Source organism: Aulostomus chinensis, chromosome 17 (assembly GCF_037954235.1).
Source record: "Aulostomus chinensis isolate RoL2024-O1b breed Wild chromosome 17, RoL_Achi_v1.0, whole genome shotgun sequence".
Lineage (NCBI taxonomy): Eukaryota > Metazoa > Chordata > Actinopteri > Syngnathiformes > Aulostomidae > Aulostomus > Aulostomus chinensis.
Window position 1 is genome coordinate 14,968,093 of NC_141336.1, and position 19,459 is coordinate 14,987,551.

The following is a 19,459-nucleotide window of genomic DNA, read 5'->3' on the forward strand; positions in this document are numbered from 1 at the left end:
TTGTGATGTTATGACAGATTAAATCAAAGTTGGCTTCCAAATGTTCATGCATTTACTCCTGAAGTTTTTTTTTTCTGATAATGAATCGCCCATATCACATCATTTTCTCCGTCGATAATAAAAATCATCGCTGAGAATGTTTTAGGAGGTGTAAATATGCGATGTCTATATGTGGACTTTTATGGCACTTGGCTCGGTTGACGTTCAGGTCAAAATTGGGTCAGAGACCAAAGTCCTGTTGCTCCAAATGTCCATTTGTTATGTGATGTTTTGATTAAAGTTACCACTTCTATAAAACTAGGTTAGGTTAACAACGTGGGATCATCATGGTCCTGTTTTTATTACTATTATTATTTTTGAACTGAGTTGTGTTGGAAAAGTGAAAATCCATCAACACCCTCCCTGTATGGACTTGCCACCGTGTATGGAAATCTCCTGACTTCCCCCTTTGCTCTGGTTATTATGTACATGTTGAATGTAAACTCAAATCACTTTTGGCCATTTGCATTCAAAGGGTCTTTAAATAACCCAAATCTCTCATTTCCCAGACTAACAATTTAAGAATCCTTTCCATGTCAAGTGAGACTGTGACTAAATTAACCGCTTGAATGTCCTTCCATCAATCAAAGAAAACATGATTTTTCAACTGTACATACACACAATAAACCTTTCACAAAGTAGTAAGAACCTGATAATTGTACACTTCATGGGAATAAGAATTTCCACATGTTTTAAGGCATACAGTCATTATGCACACATCTACAATTTGAATCAAAGATAGAATATCTGAAAAACTGTCTGCTGACCATCTGAAGCTGTCAAGCTCAATGAACCCCAGTGTGAACTTGTGGGCATACAGATCAAAGTGTGAAACTATAATGAGCCATGAATCTGTTTCAGTGTGTGTGTGTGTGTGTGTGTGTGTGTGTGTGTGTGTGTGTGTGTGTGTGTGTGTGTGTGTTGATACACAGGCTTAAATTAACAGTAGAAGCAAGCAAGCGAAACACGTTTTTCTTTTCCTCCAGCATCTCCAGATAAGATGCGCCTCAGTGTCCGCTGACGTTTTCAAAACACTATTTTCTACAACAGTTCACCTTTTCCGATTCTGATGAGTCTTAAAGGCTGAAATGCTGCCTTAGAAACGCTTGACTAATAAATCGTTATCAAGCCATTTTGAACTTATTTCTCATGAATATCAAGTGCGGCCATTGTGGAGAGCAAAATAGACACTTGAGAGTGACACAATGCCATTTAAAGACTACTTTTTCGGTAAAATTGTACATTTAACGACCAAGAATCATTTTAAGATTGAAAGTAATTTCCAGATGATCAGTGAATTTAGTCTTGATTAAATGCAATCCACAATTGCTTCTTTTAAATCAGAAAACTGTGAGGAAAACAGTATAAAAATAACAAGAAATCCAGCGGAATAAAATCTTTCTTCTACACGTCTCCTGTGTTTTACTGAGAAAAGCAAAAGTACTGCAGAAACCTGCATTTACTTGCTCTGTGCATCTTCATCTTTTGTTGCCTGAAACCAAATCAGATAAATTTCCATAATTCCATATTTCAGTTAATAATAAGAACATCTGAAAAATATTTTCCAAAAGCGTCCAGGCTCTTTGCAGTCTTTCATGATCCTGCGTTAATCGAAGCAGCAACTTTTGAGCCTGTCTGGCTGAGCGTCTTTCATTAGCTTCATGCATGTGATATACAAGTCAGGAAATTCTGGACAATCCTAGCCCAGTTTCTTGTTGTCTCAGTTGTTTGAAGTGATGCAGGATGAATGCCGTATGGCTAATACCCAGTCCTAGATCCCATTCACCATTTAGAAGGTCTTCAATCATCCTCCCATCAGTCGACATCACTGCGACAGCAAGGACAGGAGCTGCCTACTAATGCAGGAACCTACAAGGTCGTGTAGATGTAGACGAAGATGATGACGACCAAGTTGAGAATGGTCCCGATGATGCCCAACATGGCCAAGATGGTCTCCTCCTTACTTTCCTTGTCTTGGATTCCCTTCTCCTCATCACTGTAGACAGTGTTTACCATTTTCCCTGGAAAAGTCTGAAGTTTTCGTCTCAGACCAGTCTGGAGTGAACAGATAAGAGAGAAAAGGAAAAACACAGGCCATGTGTTAGTCTCTGCAGCCGGATAGATTTTCTTTAAAGACAGTAAATGTTGGACAGCGATAACAACAAGTAAGTTTCCATTGATGAGGAGTTGGCAATAAAATAATTAAAAAGTAATTAATGGGGTTTTTTTTGTTGTTAATCAGCACAATGGCATGTGAGAACATTAAAAGCATGAAGATTTAAATTAGCCGCCCCGCAATTATGGTTGTTTCAACAAGAAATGCGGACCAAAGGAGCCAAATGCGTTCAGGGATTTTGGTTTTATTTTCTGAGGATTGAATATTTGTTTCAACCAGTTCCAACAGATTTCAAAATCTGTCTTTGACACTTGACAAGTTCAAAAAAGCTTTGGCTGTTTGGCTCTAAGAGAAAAAATATGAAAAGTGTTTTTAGCAAATTTCACTTTTGACTCCGATCTATGGCGGCACGGTGGTGCAGTGGTCAGCACTGTCACCTCACAGCAAGAAGGCTCCGGGTTCGAGCCCCGGCTCCAGCACAGGATCTTTCTGTGTGGAGTCTCCATGTTCTCCCTGTTCCTGTGTGGGTTCTCTCTGGTTCTCCAGCTTCCTCCCACAGTCCAAAGACATCAAGAGGGGACGAGGCTGATTGATACTCTAAATTGACCGTAGGTGTGGCTGTGAGTATGAATGGTTGTCTGTCTCTATGTGTTGGCCCTGTGATGGACTGGTGACCTGTCCAGGGTGAACCCCACCTCTCGCCCGAAGGCAGCTGGGATAGGCTCCACCCCCCACCCCCCCCACCCCGGTGACCCTTAACAGGATAACAGGTAGAAAATGGATGGATGGATCTCCAATCTACAGTAAAATGTGAGTTGACCTTTGTGCTACAGCAGCTACACTTTCTCAAATCACACAAACACACATACTCTACACAACTTTATGAAGACTAGTAGCAGTAGTAGTCAGTGGTAAATAAATAATTCGGCTGCATCTTACATGTGGCATGAAGTTTTGTATTAGCCTTCATACCTTTATGATTTATTCAAGAATATGAGATTTTCCATCAAAAAATGAAGTACCTTCAGTCGTTCTCTGGGGAAAACACAGATGTCTCTTGAGGTTAGAAAAGGAATTCAGTGAAGAATCTAAAGTTAACTTGCAAAAATCAAACTACTGTAAATCCTTTTGCATTCACAAGGTTGAATGTATGAAGAAAAAAATGTCCATAATCAGTCAATATATTCATTATGCCTTCATTTATATAACATATCGACGGCATTCATACTTGCATGCACCCTATGGCTTAGTTAGCTGTTTTATGTTTAGGTTCTATAGCAAATTTTCACTTTGTCTGATATTTCAAATGCAAATTTAGAGGATGAATCATTTTGGCGTGTTCAGTAAATGCATCATTTTTACTTGTGATCAGGAAAACATAGTATATTTATGGTATATCATATATAAATATTCACATACACGTGCAATATTGAACACATCATATTTAAACCACTGTGGAAAATGTACGTACATGCATATTTATATATGTCCCTCATTTTTTATCTTTTTTTTTTTACTCTTTTTATTTATTGATTTTTCAAACTTGACAATGGGTTTGTCTTAGACATGATTGTACACATTTGTTTTCTTACGTAAAAGTGAGATACTTAGTAGAAACTAGTATTCTGTCTGTTTTTAAAGTATGATAAGAGCGGAGTTGCCGCTAAACTATTTATTCAGACAAACTACTCTTAATATGTTCAGTCGTTTCCCACCTTCTTGACTGGACTGACATGCTGGGCACCTTCCAGAAGCGCAGTGAGCGAAGAAAGACAGCAGAAAGTTTACTCAACTGTGGTATTTCATCAGCTCTGTCTCTGGGAGCGTTAGCACACGTGTGATATTTCAAGGGGTGTGTGTATATTTGTGTACCCCGGGGGTGGGTTATTAGAAACTAGCTGCATGTTTTTAGCCCAGAGGCACAGCAGCTTGTGCAAGTTGGCATCTAAACACCTCTCAGGAGAAAAGCGCTCCTTTTGCGGGTCAGTGGGTTTCATACACCAACTACATGTAAGCTAATGTAGACTAAAAATAAACCATGGAATGGGGAAAAGCTTAGATGCAACTGCATGTTTTTTACTTCCAAATAAAAAAAGAAAAGAAAAGACATTACCTGAAGTACTACTTTTGTACACCGCTGCCTCTTTGGCTGACATGAGGTTTCGCTTACAACAAGGATCTCCTACAAAAGTGTTGAAATATTCATGGAGACGTACCGTCTATCTTATACACAAGAAAACAGAAACATACAATTTCTTAAACTATCAACAAACATCATGATGAATTCAATTTTACACATTTTTTTTAAGCTATCATCCAAAAGTCCAGCTAAAACAGCATTTCAAGATTCTTACTGCTGTTTTGTGACATAATTCCAAGTGAAAGCGGATTGAGAGACGTGAAATAACCATGGGAGGAACTTATAGGAATGCTGTAAATTCTACATAGCCGAGCGTGTCAAGCCTTAAAGTAAGGTTAGCAGCATCCATCAGGGAGAGCAAGATGAAGCCCACACTGTGCTTCGTGTATTTACTGAAACAGTCACACATCCCGCTTTCCTCAACATGAGTAAGTTTGAGCCAGCAGGCCTGCAACCTTGGTACTGTTTTGAAAGAAGACAGGTTTTGAAGTGACAAACACGCACGGATGTACCGTTTTGGCTAGCTAGCAAGCTAATGTACCTTAGAGCGCAGTCACTGGAAGCTGGATTGATTGGCAGGTAGACGTAAGGTTACTTTTTTGGTTGAAATTGGTTAAAACTTGCACACAAAAAAATGCAAAGGTTTTGGCAGAGGATCTCAACTAAAAGCATAAAAATATTAATTTCAGTTTGATTTATTCAGAAAGTCTTTTGCTTTAAAGTTGAAACAAAGAGATTTTAATGACCAGGGCCTTTCAGAGATGCCCCCCGCCCTTCCACATGATATCAGTGTCAATGTCAACCTGTGCGTTTACGGACAAGGAATCCTATGAAAACTGATGAAACTTACTGAGTAAGAGTCAATGCTGCTGCAGAAATGTTCGATTTTATGAGTCAAACACAAGCGTGGGGAGTCTGAGTCAGTTATAGAAGGCAGACGCTGTGGATGTGACTACAGGTTATCTATACCTTCTGTTTACAGCCATCTGTAAATGGCCTCTCCTCCTGTAAAAGTCAAAAGAACCTTTGTTCCCACCTATTTATAAGGGTAAGAGCATCACAAAGATTTTCTTCTCTGACAAGCTGAACATCCCACACAGTGATTCTAAATGAAAGTCCAATCATCGACATGCATTGTGCTCTTGACGTACATAAAAATCCCATCAGGCTGTGTTTCTGTGCTAAAGTGCATCCTCCTCCTCTGATCTGTAACAATGGGCTTTGATTGCCTCTCCTGGGGAACACTATAAACAGGGCTTCCCTCGACCTGAATGGAGATCTTTGTGTGGCACCCTGGATGCGCTCTCATGCATGAATATGCCTGCTTGCTGCTGTTATAAACAAGTGCTCAGCAAAAAAAAAAAAAAAAAAAAAAAGAAAGGGGAGAAAAATGATGCCCGGGGTTCTTCTTTTTTTTTTTTTGAAGGAGATGGAGGAGGAGGAGGAGGAGGAGGAGGAGGAAGGGTGGCAGTGACGGCGGTGGAGGTGGGGTCCAACGCTCTGCCAAAAATCTGGGTGCTGAGGAAACAGCTTTAGCGACGAGTACAGCTGTGCGTCAACTCCTCTGGATGCAATCCAGTGCTTCTTCATCCAACAGTCTGTCTGTACAGTGTACAAGAGAGAGCGCTCTGTTTCAAGAGGCGTCCTGTAAAGTGCCATAATCCTTAACCGCACACGATGACTTCCTCTCTCTCTCTGTCATGCTGCACAATGTGAGATGGGGATCACAGCTGTCAGGACCAGCCAGAAATGACTCTGTCTTTATAATAATGTGGCTTTAACACATGGAATTAAGAGATTATTACTCCAGCCAGTCCTCCACTAACAATCCTCATTGAATTCGGCTGTGCTATTCTAAGGTAAAGAGGATTTTGCTATCTTGGTATTGATTTCTGCTGTCAGTCAAGTAGAGCTCCTGTGCCTTAACTCGGGCAGGCCTGTACAGGATTTCAATATCATGCATGTATTATCCCTGGATAAACTCTTCATTGAAAATAAAAAAAACAACATCTTTTTCTTTTCTGAGTTGTCTTACAAAATCACACCTGGTATCTGTGCAGTAACAGCCAGCAGCAATTTTGTTTTTTGTATAAAAAGAGCAGACAGACGGCGAGAGAGAAAAGGGGGGCAATACCATACCTGGGACAACAAATCCGGACACTCCTGCTACACATAATAGAAACTAACATCCTCAGATCAGTGAAGAGTGAAACCTTTTGCCACTTGAATAATCCTGCGCATGTCAAACCACTCCAGACGTTAACCGAGTCTGACAAGCAGTGTCGCTTTTGGCATTGTTTTAAACTGGAATTAAAGGATCTCAACCCCTCCCAAATGTGCACTCACACACGCACAAGCACACACACACACGCGCATGTCCATCACACACGCACACATGCATACATGTTAGAAATAAATTAGAAATCAAAGAAACAAGCGAACAAGTGACTCTTTTAAACTTCTAAAGATCTGACATGAAATATTACTGATGGTGAGTGTGGCCAATTGGTCGTAACGTGAGGAAATGATCAAGCTTCGTCTGAGGACAAATACAGAAGATAATTGATATAAAGTAAAAAAAAAAAAAAACATCCAAACAACCTTTCATAAAAACTGAGCCGTGTAGAAAGTTGCATCTTAAATTGAATTTAAATTGAAAAAGGAGAGCCCCTAACCCAACTACCGTAAAGCATTCGTGTGTGTCTCGCTTTAAAATCGAATTCCATAAATCCAGAGGAAAAAAAAGAAGTACAGTAGCTCGCCATCTGATCCAAATAGCTAAAGGAAAGACTTTCATTTCTCTGTGCTGTTACATAAGAAACATTCAAACCTGTTAAGAACAAGCTTGAGGAGAAACTCCCGGAGGAGCAGGTGGACAAAATAACCACGTCGGCTAACTGAATCTCTCAGAGTATCATCTGACACCCGGAGTGTCTCGTCCTCCTTGATTAATGATTCATATAAAGACAACTCAGCCTGGAAACATCCCACATTTGTACAGAATATATCATGAGGCATTATAAATTCATAGCTATTAACTGTCAAGATGTTTAAAAAAATGCTGAAAGATTTATTAAGTTGACCTTTTAAAGATGCTTTACAGTAGGATATGATAAATGATGTGGGATGACAGGAGACGTACCTTGCAAAGCATCAGGAATAGCATAACATTGGACATGCTGGAGGTGGACACCTTTCTGTAGTGCACAGACATCCCTGGCAACTAAGGTGAAAGTCGACCCCTCTCATCCTTTGGCTGTGGAAGGGCACAGGATCCAGAGAGGGCTGGCTCGTCTTCCAGGCGTTCCAATTTTAGGGTTCTCGTTGGTTGCCGTACCCCGCAGTGCTCCAGCGTCTCCTCCCTGAATTTCATCTCACTAGTGGCCAAGTTCTTGCTGCTGTCACTTTCTCCTTCTCAGCCTTCTGAGGGCTGAAACTGCTCTCTCCTCTCGACTCCTCGTTCTTTTGCCTCCCCTCGTCCTCTTCCTCCTCCTCTTCCTCCTCCTCTTCTTCTTCGAGTCTGTGTGGAAGGATGATGTCAAGTTGAAGAATGGAGTCAGTTGATGAGCAGATGAGGGTGGGAGGGTAACAAAGCTGTTTCATGTGAACATTTCTATCCTCCTTTGTCTAAATTCTACAACCCCCCCCCCCCCCAAAAAAAACCCAACAGATTTTCAGTTTCAGTTTCGCCTCTACAGCCCTCTAATCTCTTCATAATTATTGTAAAAGATCTTCTTTCTTTAATCAAACTTTTAAGCTGCTCAGAGATGTAAAACTTGTGCAGCTGATGTCTCGGCTTTTAAATGTTTTATACTGAAATAAATAAAATGAAAAAGGCAGCCCTGCTGAAGTTATGGAAACCCCTGCTTGCTCTACATGGTGTGTAACCTGACATACCTTTTCCTGTGCTCCACTGGCTGAGTGTGTTTCCCTAACTAACAGAGCAGAGCGCAAACACTGGACAGCTGAGAGAGAGAGAGAGAGAGAGAGAGAGAGAGAGAGAGAGAGAGAGAGAGAGAGAGAAGAGGCGGGGATGCTGTGAAGGAACCCGTCACCTAACACTGACGCTGTCGCGGTTGCTTTTGCTCCACAGACAGAGGTATCCCCTACTCCCTTTCTCCCGCGCATATTAATGCAGCTGCCGTTGCCTGGCAACCGACTCAAGGGAGTCACACAGTGCCTCACGACAAGAAGCATTTGTGACAGAGGCCAGGATGAGGGGCGAGGGTCTTCTTGGTATGTTTGGAGAATTGTGTGTGTGTGTGTGTGTGTGTGTGTGTATGTGTGTGTGTGTGTGTGTGTGTGTGTGTATGTGTGTATAATGGTGGGGGGTTGGGGTGTTTGACCTAAGCCACTTTCAGCAATACAGACCAGATTTAAGACCAGTAATTGGCGATGGCATGGGTGATTGGGGACAAAAGCTGTGGCCCCCAAGTAGTAAAATGCTGATTTTTTCAGTCAGTGGTCAAAGTTAGAGGTTTGACTCCAGGAAATACATGTAAGTCTATATAAATACCCTTCAAGGAAATGAATGTGCATGCGTGCAATATTACCTATTGCAGAAATTAACACTAACATTATCAGGACAAGTAATGTAATTTTAGAAGTTTTGGTTAAGGTCCATCCATCCATCCATTTTCTTCCACTTATTCCTGTTGAGGGTCATGGGGGGGGGGGGGGGGGCTGGAGCCTCTCCCAGTGGCTTTCGGGCGAGAGGTGGGGTTCACCCTGGGCAGGTCACCAGTCCATCACAGGGCCAACACATACAGACAGACAACCATTCACACTCACAGTCACACCTACGGTCAATTTAGAGTATCAATCAGCCTCGTCCCCTCTTGATGTCTTTGGACTGTGGGAGGAAGCTGGAGTACCACAGAGAACCCACACAGGAACAGGGAGAACATGGAGACTCCACACAGAAAGATCCTGTGCTGGAGCCGGGACTCAAACCCGGAACCTTCTTGCTGTGAGGTGATAGTGCTGATCACTGCACCACCGTGCCACCTGTTTCGGTTAACGTATGAACTGGAAATCTATGTTAATCATGTTATGTTACGATGAGGTCAAGTTTTCACTTGTTTTCATGTTTACATATGTTTTAAACCACCAGTCAACCAATTTCTGTGTGTATGTGTTTGACAACAATAGCAGCTCGTGTTTGTCAGGTGAAACATACTTGTCACCTCCGATCCTCTTTCCACACACACATTTCGTCATGCAGCCTTCATATATCTTCGCCGTAAAGCACTTTCTTATCCATCCTTCAGGCGTGCAAACACATCAGTGTCAAAGACCTGTGTAACGGTTACGCTGATGAATAACCACCAGGAAATTTACCATTCTCGAAAAAGAACCCAGAGTCAACTGTCCCTTAGAATTGTCTCACCTTAGCCAGAGGGAAGGACACAAGCTTCTGAGATTGAGTTGCGCATTTATGTCTTTTAGAAAAAGTGACTCATGCCAGCTGTGAGCGCTAAGGCGCTTTCTGTCTTTCAGAGGAAGTGACTCACCCAGGCCAGGCCATTCATTCCTCATTTAAAGAAATAAGTAGTTTCACTGCTTGAATATTTGTAGTTATTAATCAATTCACATCGCAGCCATTTGGCTTTCTATGAGGGATATATCATTCCACTAAATAGGACAGGATAAAGGCTTTTATTTTTACTGTTAGGCTTCTTGTGTCCTCGTACGACAGTTTATTTTTGCATCCGGATCCAGCATTTGTTTCTCTGATTCTTAAAGAAACACAGCGACATTGTAGATTTTCATTTTACCGGTGCAAACTCAGAGGTTTTGAATATAAATAAAAGTTTGGCGATAGATTTTCCCTTTAAACGATATTTCATTGTGCGAATGGGTTGTTTAGAATGTGAACAGCAGCAGACAAATGAGTTTAGGCATGATGTTGTTTTGCGAATGAAATGACCCGGAATGGACAGCAATAAATATGGAAATGTAAAGGAAACATTCCCTCTGAACTGAAGCCACTGGTGTGCATAATTTTATTGCAGGTTTTCCATCCTCCCCTGCATGAAGATTAAAATATAGACTGTTGTTGCCTTCACGGCCATTCATAACAATTAATCATTCCATTTTCTCATTATCCGATAGCCAAACCTGCGGATAAATTTGAGATGTCATTGTTTTTGTTCTGTAGACCGAAGCTTTACTTCTGCGCATCGGCCTCTCTCGTCGGCAGCTTCGTGTTTAGATACTAAAACCGTGACCAAGTCTGTGCTAAGTTACCTGTTCAACATCCTGTGATAAACCAGGGAAATTAGCAACCAGCTGGTAAACATGCAGCAGTTCAAAATACTAGATATTTTTCCTTGGGACAAATAAAAAGCTAAAAACTCTAAAAGGTGACAGAAAAATCTAACTTTCAATTCATCTGATGGTCAGACGCCATAGACTGATGTGAAGCCATTATTCTCCCTTGATTTAGTACTTTAGTGAACATATTTTTAATGATTTTATGGGCTTTTGAAACTCTTTAGCCCTGTTGGTCGAGAATGAACGAACAAATGGTATTGAAAGCATCTTTTTATTTTCGAATGCGTACGATATCAACCCTGTGTTTCCTGTATGACCCATAATGCAGACGGCCGCTGTGCCGTGGTGTTATGTTTATGTCGAACACTGCCACGTGTGGACACAGCGATGCATGACGTCCCCTCACTCATAAGATCTGCATTCTGTGCTTAATTCTAAAAAAGATTTCTGTCATTCTGCGTTTAATCTGCTAAACATTGCATTGCATTGTCAATTCAGTTTTGACAGATCAAAATTTTCAAATTAAAAACTGTTATTAACATTAACAAAAAAGTTTTTGTTGCCCGCAATATTAAAAAGCACTGCCTATGTCTCTCAGAATAAAAAAAAATAAAACTGTGAAAGTCATCAGGGTCACTGTCCATGGTGCTGAAGGGTGCGAGGGTTTCTTCCAAGAGGACCCATAATGTGAGTAGACACGAGTTTCAAGTGTTCCTTGATGTGGATGACAGGCATTTAATAAAATATGAGTAAAACAGGCAAAAAGAACATCATGCTTTAGGGTGGCACTCCCTTGTGATTGACAGGTCATTGTCACAACAAGAAGAATCAGGATAGAGTTTAGGGGGCCATCCATCCATCCATCCATCCATTGTCTTCCGCTTATTCCTGTTATGGGTCACAGGGGGGCTGGAGCCTATCCCAGCATCTCCGGGCGAGAGGCAGGGTTCACCCTGAACAGGTCACCAGTCCATCACAGGGCCAACACATAGAGACAGACAACCATTCACACTCACAGTCACACCTTTGGTCAATTTAGAGTATCAATCAGCCTCGTCCTCTCTTGATGTCTTTGGACTGTGGGAGGAAGCTGGAGTATCAGAGAGAACCCACGCAGGAACAGGGAGAACATGGAGACTCCACATAGAAAGATCCCTCAGTTTTAGTTTTTATCATATTTAAGTCTCATCCACATGGCACCGGCATTTCAGGAGCCCAAATATGTTCATTTTTGAAACGCGGTCCCAGAATGGACAAAACCTGAAGACGCCACCCTTGCGTATCCATGTTTACAACCCAACTCTTTTTTGTGACAATGAACCCGTAGACACCAAATCCCTTAACCCGCACGCACTAACCCCCGCTGTGGCGGGTTACGTTTGTTTGTTTACATCGCACGAGTCTTCTTTTCTGTTTATGGTTTATTTCTGTGGCAGCGTTACAGCGCCACTTACAGGCCTGGCATATACAGTATAATACAGCGTTTTCAGTGGTTTCGTGTGGACACACACATTTCTTGAGGCGCCGCATGTTTACAGAAAACATTTTAGTCTCCGTGTGGACAAGGCCCTTGTCTACATATGCTCAGGTCTGAAAAAAGATAGATAAATACAAAAAAATCAAGATGGTGACAACCAAAACACCATAATTTTGAAAATAAGAGTTCAAAAAAGTGATGTCACGCTTCCCGTGTCCACTTCTTTACAGCGTCTATGAAGAAAAAAACTGAAGCCACTTCAAGCCACTTGGGTGTGTTCAAAGGCATTTACTTCCAAGCTTATTAACAACTTTAAACCCTGAAAATATGTCAGTTTACAGCTTGTTTCCCCCCCCCCTTCCCTAAGTGTCAAAAAATAATTGCATGCAACTTTAACCTTATAAAAAAGAATTAATTTCAATATCCCAGCAGAAAAAACATCCCTAACGATGAAATTGCCAGGGAATAACAGATATATATTTTGTGTGAAGTAAGCTCAACAGAATTTGGAGAGGTTGTCAGATCTGAAACGTTGAAAGCCTTGAGTTTACTTTAATTAATTTCACAGGGTAAGATACTGCACACCTTTCATGAGGTAGATCGAAGGACACAAAGGCCTTGCTGCAAATTAGTGTAAAAGAATATCACGCGCGCACACACACACACACACACACACACACACACACACACACACACATATATAAGCACACTCGGAGTGTAAGAGTTTTGCTTTAGTTTCAAGGATAAAGTAAATGGAGTCTGAGCGTCTTCACAATCCAGATTAGTGGAGAAGTAATCATCAATTAATGCGTCTGGTTTTCCTCTTCACAGCTGCTCTCTTTTGTGCTTTTTTTTTTTATTTGCACTGTCTAATTTGTCCTTCAGAGAACACTGCTCAGGACTGCCACGCCATCCATTAAAGACAAGCAAGAAAGAAGTTACGCCGTAGACAAACAAAGTTTTCAGCACTTCGCTCAACAGGATGGTTTCCCCTCCTTCTGTTGATCTTGAGAGAAATATAAAATTAAAAGTCGTCTAAACCTTTGGTATTTGTGCCATGAAGAAACATCAAACACCGGCTGAGGGTCTTAAAAAAACTCAAAGTGCTGGGAAGACTTGAAAGAAAGATCTCCACAAGACTTCAATCTCCGCACTGCCTTTATTCTTTTTGTTTCCTTTCTTTTTTGATGGGCAGAGAGACACGACGGGAAATTGAATGGGATCCTGTGAGTGGGTGCATGAGAGTACAGAGAAGAGCCGTGTCATGGCAGCCATTAATCCTAATTAGTGGAGAACATGACAGCAGCATATGGGTGTCCTCCAGTCAGAGAGCCAGACGGCTGCTCTCCTTGTCCTGTCCCTCACTAATAGAGATTTCTGAGATGAGTGAAGTAAAAGTTCAGAATTTGAACCGTGTTTTATTCCTCGCTGATGAACGAGCCCAAAGCAGAGGCAGGACAATGTAAAAGCATTATTGTTGATCCTGTCCTAATAAGATCTGTGTGTGTGTGTGTGTGTGTGTGTGTAGGTGTGTGTGTGTGTGTGTGTGTGTGCGTGTGTGTGTGCGCACGCGTGTGAAATGACTTGAACATAAGAAAAGCCATTAAAGATTGATTTTTGATTGTTTTATTTTTCTGTTTCTTGGTCCAAGTAGCTCAGAATCTGATGGAACAAGATAAATGAAAATATCTGAAAAAGCTAAATGACCCAGACATGGACGCTGTAATGTTGTTGGGTTTTTTTTGTTGTTTTTTTGCTTGATTGCAACAAAACTACCTTTTTATTGGCGCTCAGTTATTTCAACATGAGGCTTCACAATCCCATAAGATGATGTGTTTCATCTGAATTACGTACAGGTTTACATTTAATGTTGTGTTCCATTAAAATTGATGAAAATATCATGCATACTGTGATTATAAATATAGTATTGAAGGTGTGCTTCACTGAGGAACGTGTTAGTGAAGTTGACATTGGTCGTAAAACATCTTGCATTAAAATTATATACATAAACATTTCATTTGTATGAAAGAAAAAAAAAAGACGAAGACATACTTCATCAAAATGTTTCAAAATAAGAAAAAAAAAAGCCCAGACCAGATTCATCAATTCAAACTTTTTCTCTTTTGTCGGCAACAAATAAGACTTTTCTGTTTTATTGCAGATCAGTGGCAGTACCATTCTATGCAATAATATTTCAGATAATACGACTCGTGCTGTTTCCCACCTTCATGACCTGCTGCATTATTAGCTTCTGGCTGATGGAGCCGCTGGTCTTTACTGACTGAGTGTTGGGCCACATTACTGCCACCTCTATTTTCCGTACTTGGGATGTTCTCATTGACCTTTATTATTACTTTTGCCACATGTATGATTGTCTACATACAAGCAGTTACAGCAGATAGAGAAAAACATCCCCTCCTCTTTGTAAATTATTTCATAATTTCTTCACCGCTCGTGGTTTTAACTGAATTCACATTATGACGCGAACAACTGGAGTAACAGTTAACCACTATGACTCGTGATTACAGTTTCGTAATTGCCTCGTATGGTTCACATTTATGGTTCTTTACCATATGAATTAAGACCTGAAAAGCGACTGTTGTTCCATATTGTTGTCGTGTATTGGAGTATACGGTGTCACCCTCATTTAACCGGTTAATCCGCATGACTGGGATGTGAGTGCGCGGATGCCTGAATTAACATTACAGAAAGGGCAATTCTACTGCGTTACGACCCTGTACATCAGAGTACGTGAATGTACTGACGCCAGGCTGTACGTGATTGATATTGATTTCAGTGTACTCAGAAATAAGTCAATCAATCAGATATTCAGGATCTGTTCTTTTTTTTTTTTTTATAAGAGTTTTAATCCTGAATGAATTCTTGTCTTGTTATTTTCATTAATTTCTCAGCGATTATGTGGACCTTGGCGGACATCTGTGATAATTTGCGTCATTGCGGTGAGAAAACAAGGGACAACGTGGCTTCTTCGTGGTTATAAAGCTTTTTGAGATGCTCAGACACTCTTTGTCTCTCTAGAGATTTTGTCTATATCAATGCAGGAGCCAAAAAAGGAGCTGACAAGGATACTAATGAGGGCTTTGAGGCATTTTACACGGAGTAACGTGTTCCTTTCCGATATCTGTGATAGAGAAGCTTTCGTGATTTGTGTTTTTTAACTACACATCTTGATAGATCTTTCAAGACACATCCCCGAAGAGTGTATTTTAAACATAAATATATAGTTTAAACATCAGGTGCAAACACCTTTCTCTCCCACTGTGCCTTCCTCTCCTCCTCTGTCTTCCTCTAAAGGCCATCTTGATATTCTGCGAGCCTAATCTCAGGCTCTACTCCTTATATCAAAAGCCTGTCAGCCTGAGCACATGAAAGCCTGTTTTCTGGGAGCCGCTCGCCGTCCAACTGGAACACCCGACAGAGCTTTCATTTTGATCTTCCAAATATTCGACAGAGGAGTGGATGTGCTAGCCCATCCTGAAACGTCTGTGGGTCAGCACATACACTTTCAAAGTGTTTTCTTCTCATGTAAATACATTCAAATATATATAACCCTTTGACTATACGCAGCTTAATAGAGTCAGAACTTCTGAAGTACAAACAAAACCTCATCATCAGTCAGTCAGATGGTCTGGATTTTTAAAAGAAGAAGAAGAAGAAGAAGAAGAAGCATGAAACAATCGGCTTTGATGTTCAGCTCCTTCCCCATTACTGTCAAAGTCAGTTATGGAGGCCATCTTTGTTTCCCAGCAGGCATGTGACACTCCAAACTTCAATTGCCACAGTAAACAACAACTGGCTTTATGGAAATTTCTTCTGACATTTACACATGTATGATATATGGCTCATAGCTGCTGACACCACCCATGCAGATGTCCCGATTCTTGTGGTGCGTGTGTTTGAGTGTAAATGATAGAATGAATAAGAGATTATAATAAGTGGGCTTTTCTCTTGCACTCTTTACTCGACTGCAAACTAGAAAAAGCACTTCCTGAAGAGAAAATGCTATGTGAAACTGTGTGCGGCTAAAATAACCTGAGAGCAGAATACTTTGAAAAGTAGAACAGGCAGAATGGAGCTCAGTTCAAACATGGCTGTCAGCGGGGCTTTGGGTGAGCGTACTCTAAATCTAAGAGCTGTTTAACCCCTCCAAAAAGAGATCCTGCCACTATTTAGACAACAAAAACTGACAGAAATATTATTTCTCCAAGTTAACATGTATACAATTTATCTACGAAGGTCTGTGGACGTTATACTGAGAGTCATCTTGGCATGGGGGGGGGGGGCGGGGATTCTCTGTTTTCTCAAATGTGTTGTCAAAGAGATGAGAATTCACAAATTCTTTTCATTTCACTTCCATTACATGGAAAAAAGCTGTCACAAACCTGATTTTTTTTTAAAGAAAAAAATGATAAAAGATAGAAAATTGAATGGTTTCTCTAGCTGAAAGTAAGGAGGGGGGAGGTGTATGGAAGAATAAATAAATAAATCAAGAAGTTCAATCATGTTTTTGCATTGTAACCTTTGTAATTACTGCACTTTAATGCATTTACTGTGTACAGGAGTGAGACTTCTGATGCTTGCAGATGTTTTTACTCATTTAGTTATATTTCAACTACCCCAACCATCCATAATGTAACAAACATCTTTAAAAAATGTATTTCCCAGTGAGAATAAAAGGAATATCCAGCACTTAGCTTGAGCCTTTCAAACCCGACTCCAGCAAATGCAGCATCTCCAGTTGCTGTAACTTCATGCAGGAAAAATTCTGCATAACTTTCCACGAGATATTTTTCAAATGTTTTATGGAAAAACGTATTCAAATAATAATGTGTCATTTGGCCGACAGTTCAAGAGAGAAAAATAAATCAGTCTCATTATCCTGAAACTACTGATTAATAGAAATACAGAGCAAAAGCAGCTTCCTTGATTCTTTTTATTTTGGAAAGTTTCTCAAATAGCACGCTGTCTGCTGCGGCTCTGATGCTGCAACAGAAGGTGCAGTAATAAATCATGCCTTGAATACAAAACCATAATAGCTCACAGGCTATTCAATATTGAGATGCTGCGGCCTGAATCTGAATGTAGAGAAGAGCCTTTGTCTGTTTCTCTTTGAAATCAATGTTTGCAAAAAAGGGAAGAAAAAAAACAAAAAACAAAACATTGATTTGATATCCAGGTGAATTTCACCCACAACCCTTTCCTCCTCTTCATCGCAGCACTTTTATTCAAGTCAACAACTAACAGTGTTTGTCTGCTGTTCCATAAAAGTGTCTCATATATAAAAATGCAATGGAAATCTCGCTCTTGAATCAGCCGTAAGCTATTAAATAATAAGGATAATAATCAAGGACAGAGCAGCATTAGCGCGATGTAGAGGCATCCTCCACATCAAATGATTATTTTCTCTCCAACTTACTGAAAGCAATGATAAGTAGGCTAAGTAGGACACTGTGGAACTGAGAAATAGATCATTATCTGGCTGAAGAAGAAAAAAATAACACGTTGAGAAATGATTCTGGCAATTCAAACATACAAAAGCTCCTTTTCTATTTGCTTTTTCTGGGTAGCGACAATGTAATGTTCATCCTCCACTGTGCACCATCTTTCATACGCCTGGAATAAAACTCTTGATCCTGCTGAAAATACATCCTCTGTTTAACACACAAATACATGCATTTATTGTTCTATTGATGGCGAGTCTGACGGCTGAAAGGCACACAGAGATTTTAAAAGGGTTGTTGATACATCTGTCTTTTCTGAAACGGTTGCAAGCCCATCTGCCAAGTCTGTCTGATGAATGATCCATTTGGTGGGAGACATTAACATATTGAACACGGGGGGGATATCGAGCCAAGGGATTACAGCAACACAATCCTGGATGGATCCAATCTGGAGGTATTAAAAATGAAATAAGGAATCTTTGGGGGTTTGCATTTGCCTGCTCTGGTCGCTGTAGGTGATTTAGCAGCTTTAACAATCGTACAGATCCCGCGGGGCAATAACTGCTCATCTCTCTGACCATCACACCAGTCTCATCCTCCCTTTTTTTTTGTACACAAAGAAACACCGACTAGACATGAAAGATCAATGCTCGCAACTTTGGCCTGTGTTCAGATCTTATTTTCATCAATACCACAGTAAATGTTTTATGCCAGCTTTGTGTATTTTCGCCAGAGGGTGTGTGAGCGCTTTAGATGTATGGCGTTCAAATGATTCAGTCCATTAATGAGTCCTTGTCTTGTCTAAGGAGGATGAAAAAGTTTCAACATTGCTCAAGTTTTCAAATAGTCAACATTTGTTGTAACTTTCTTTTCTTTTAGTTGCATCAACAATTAAAGCACTTATTCAACTGATAGCTGATGAATGAAACATTTTATTTTCTCTTGTGAAAAGCTGTGACCCAGAAAAACACTTGAAAAGATGAAGCAAAAATTAAGAATGACATCATAAATGAATAGGATGTGCATGGGGTCCAGCAGGTTGAATGTTCCCACCGAGTCAAACCCGACTCCCTCTCCCCTGAAACTCTTTACTCCTACACCCCAAGTTTGAATCCTTTAAGGAGCAACCAAGATCCTGAAATGCCTTCCTCCCCAACAGAGAGCTGTAGGGGTACAAAACATAAAAAAATAACACGAGATGGATGCCTGATGGAAGGATGGACGGATGAAATGCAGACCAGCACTCACCTGTCTCCCCCACCTGCACCACAATGACCCAGCTTCTTTATCCTTTCGGTCCCGGACGAGCCCCGGGTAAGTAGGGAAATGTCTCGAGGGCGTGGGACTAGCAACTATGGAGCAGAAGTTCTCATAATCATCGTGTTTGGTGGTAAGAACTGGAAAATAACTGAGCAAACAAGAACCTAAAACTGAAAGTAAACCTTAAGAGGATGTAACACGGTAGCGAGCTTATCAGAGTCAAGATCTTACAAGAACTAAAGAACTTGCAACAAAGGGCTACACAGCCGGGGAGCTGCCGAGTTGTGAGGAGAGAAAGAATGCAACTCTTCTCCTGCCTTTATACTCCAGCCAGGTGACATTGGCCTCTCAGGAGACGGAGTACAGACAACAATAAGACATTTAGGATCCTTTTTGTGGTCTGCGCACAAATTCCCTGGTTCACTAACGTCAAGATTTCAGTGTTTCCTTTATTGTCATTTTTGCTTATGAACTTCCATAAGTAACAAAAGAATAAAATGTAGTTTCCCTTAAAAGACAGTCAAATAATGGAAAAATGCATTCAAACATGTCATATTAATTCCATCTTAGCTTTACAGCACTTTTCGAGCTTAAGCACATGAGTTACATTCGTACGAAAAAGTCACCACGCAGGAGGTCGATGCCAACAAACAGCACCGGATATTGTGGGAGTCCCATTCCCAGCAGAG

The 19,459-nt window shown here is 40.7% G+C and overlaps 1 protein-coding gene across 2 annotated transcripts; it reads right to left on the reverse strand.

Moving 5' to 3' along the window:
* Positions 1-892: 892 nt before the first annotated feature.
* Positions 893-18,896, reverse strand: tunar (TCL1 upstream neural differentiation-associated RNA). 2 transcript variants are annotated; one of them, XM_086182524.1, is made up of 3 exons: positions 18,759-18,896; positions 7,438-7,815; positions 893-2,094 (listed from the first exon to the last, which is right to left on the reverse strand). In XM_086182524.1, exons 2-3 carry the CDS (start codon positions 7,507-7,509, stop codon positions 1,909-1,911), a joined length of 258 nt encoding a protein of 85 aa, XP_086038650.1. In that variant the 5' UTR covers positions 7,510-7,815; positions 18,759-18,896; the 3' UTR covers positions 893-1,908. The 2 variants fall into 2 exon arrangements, with proteins under 2 accessions (XP_086038650.1, XP_086038649.1); XM_086182523.1 differs by lacking the exon at positions 18,759-18,896 and adding an exon at positions 8,193-8,239.
* Between the last annotated feature and the right edge of the window lie 563 nt (positions 18,897-19,459).

Excerpts from the sequence above, each read along its gene's own strand:
- tunar (XM_086182524.1), bottom strand. The coding sequence starts at position 7,509 with ATGTCTGTGCACTACAGAAAGGTGTCCACCTCCAGCATGTCCAATGTT. Across the intron at positions 2,095-7,437 it reads TATTCCTGATGCTTTGCAAG|ACTGGTCTGAGACGAAAACT; the intron begins GTACGTCTCCTG and ends TGTTCACTCCAG.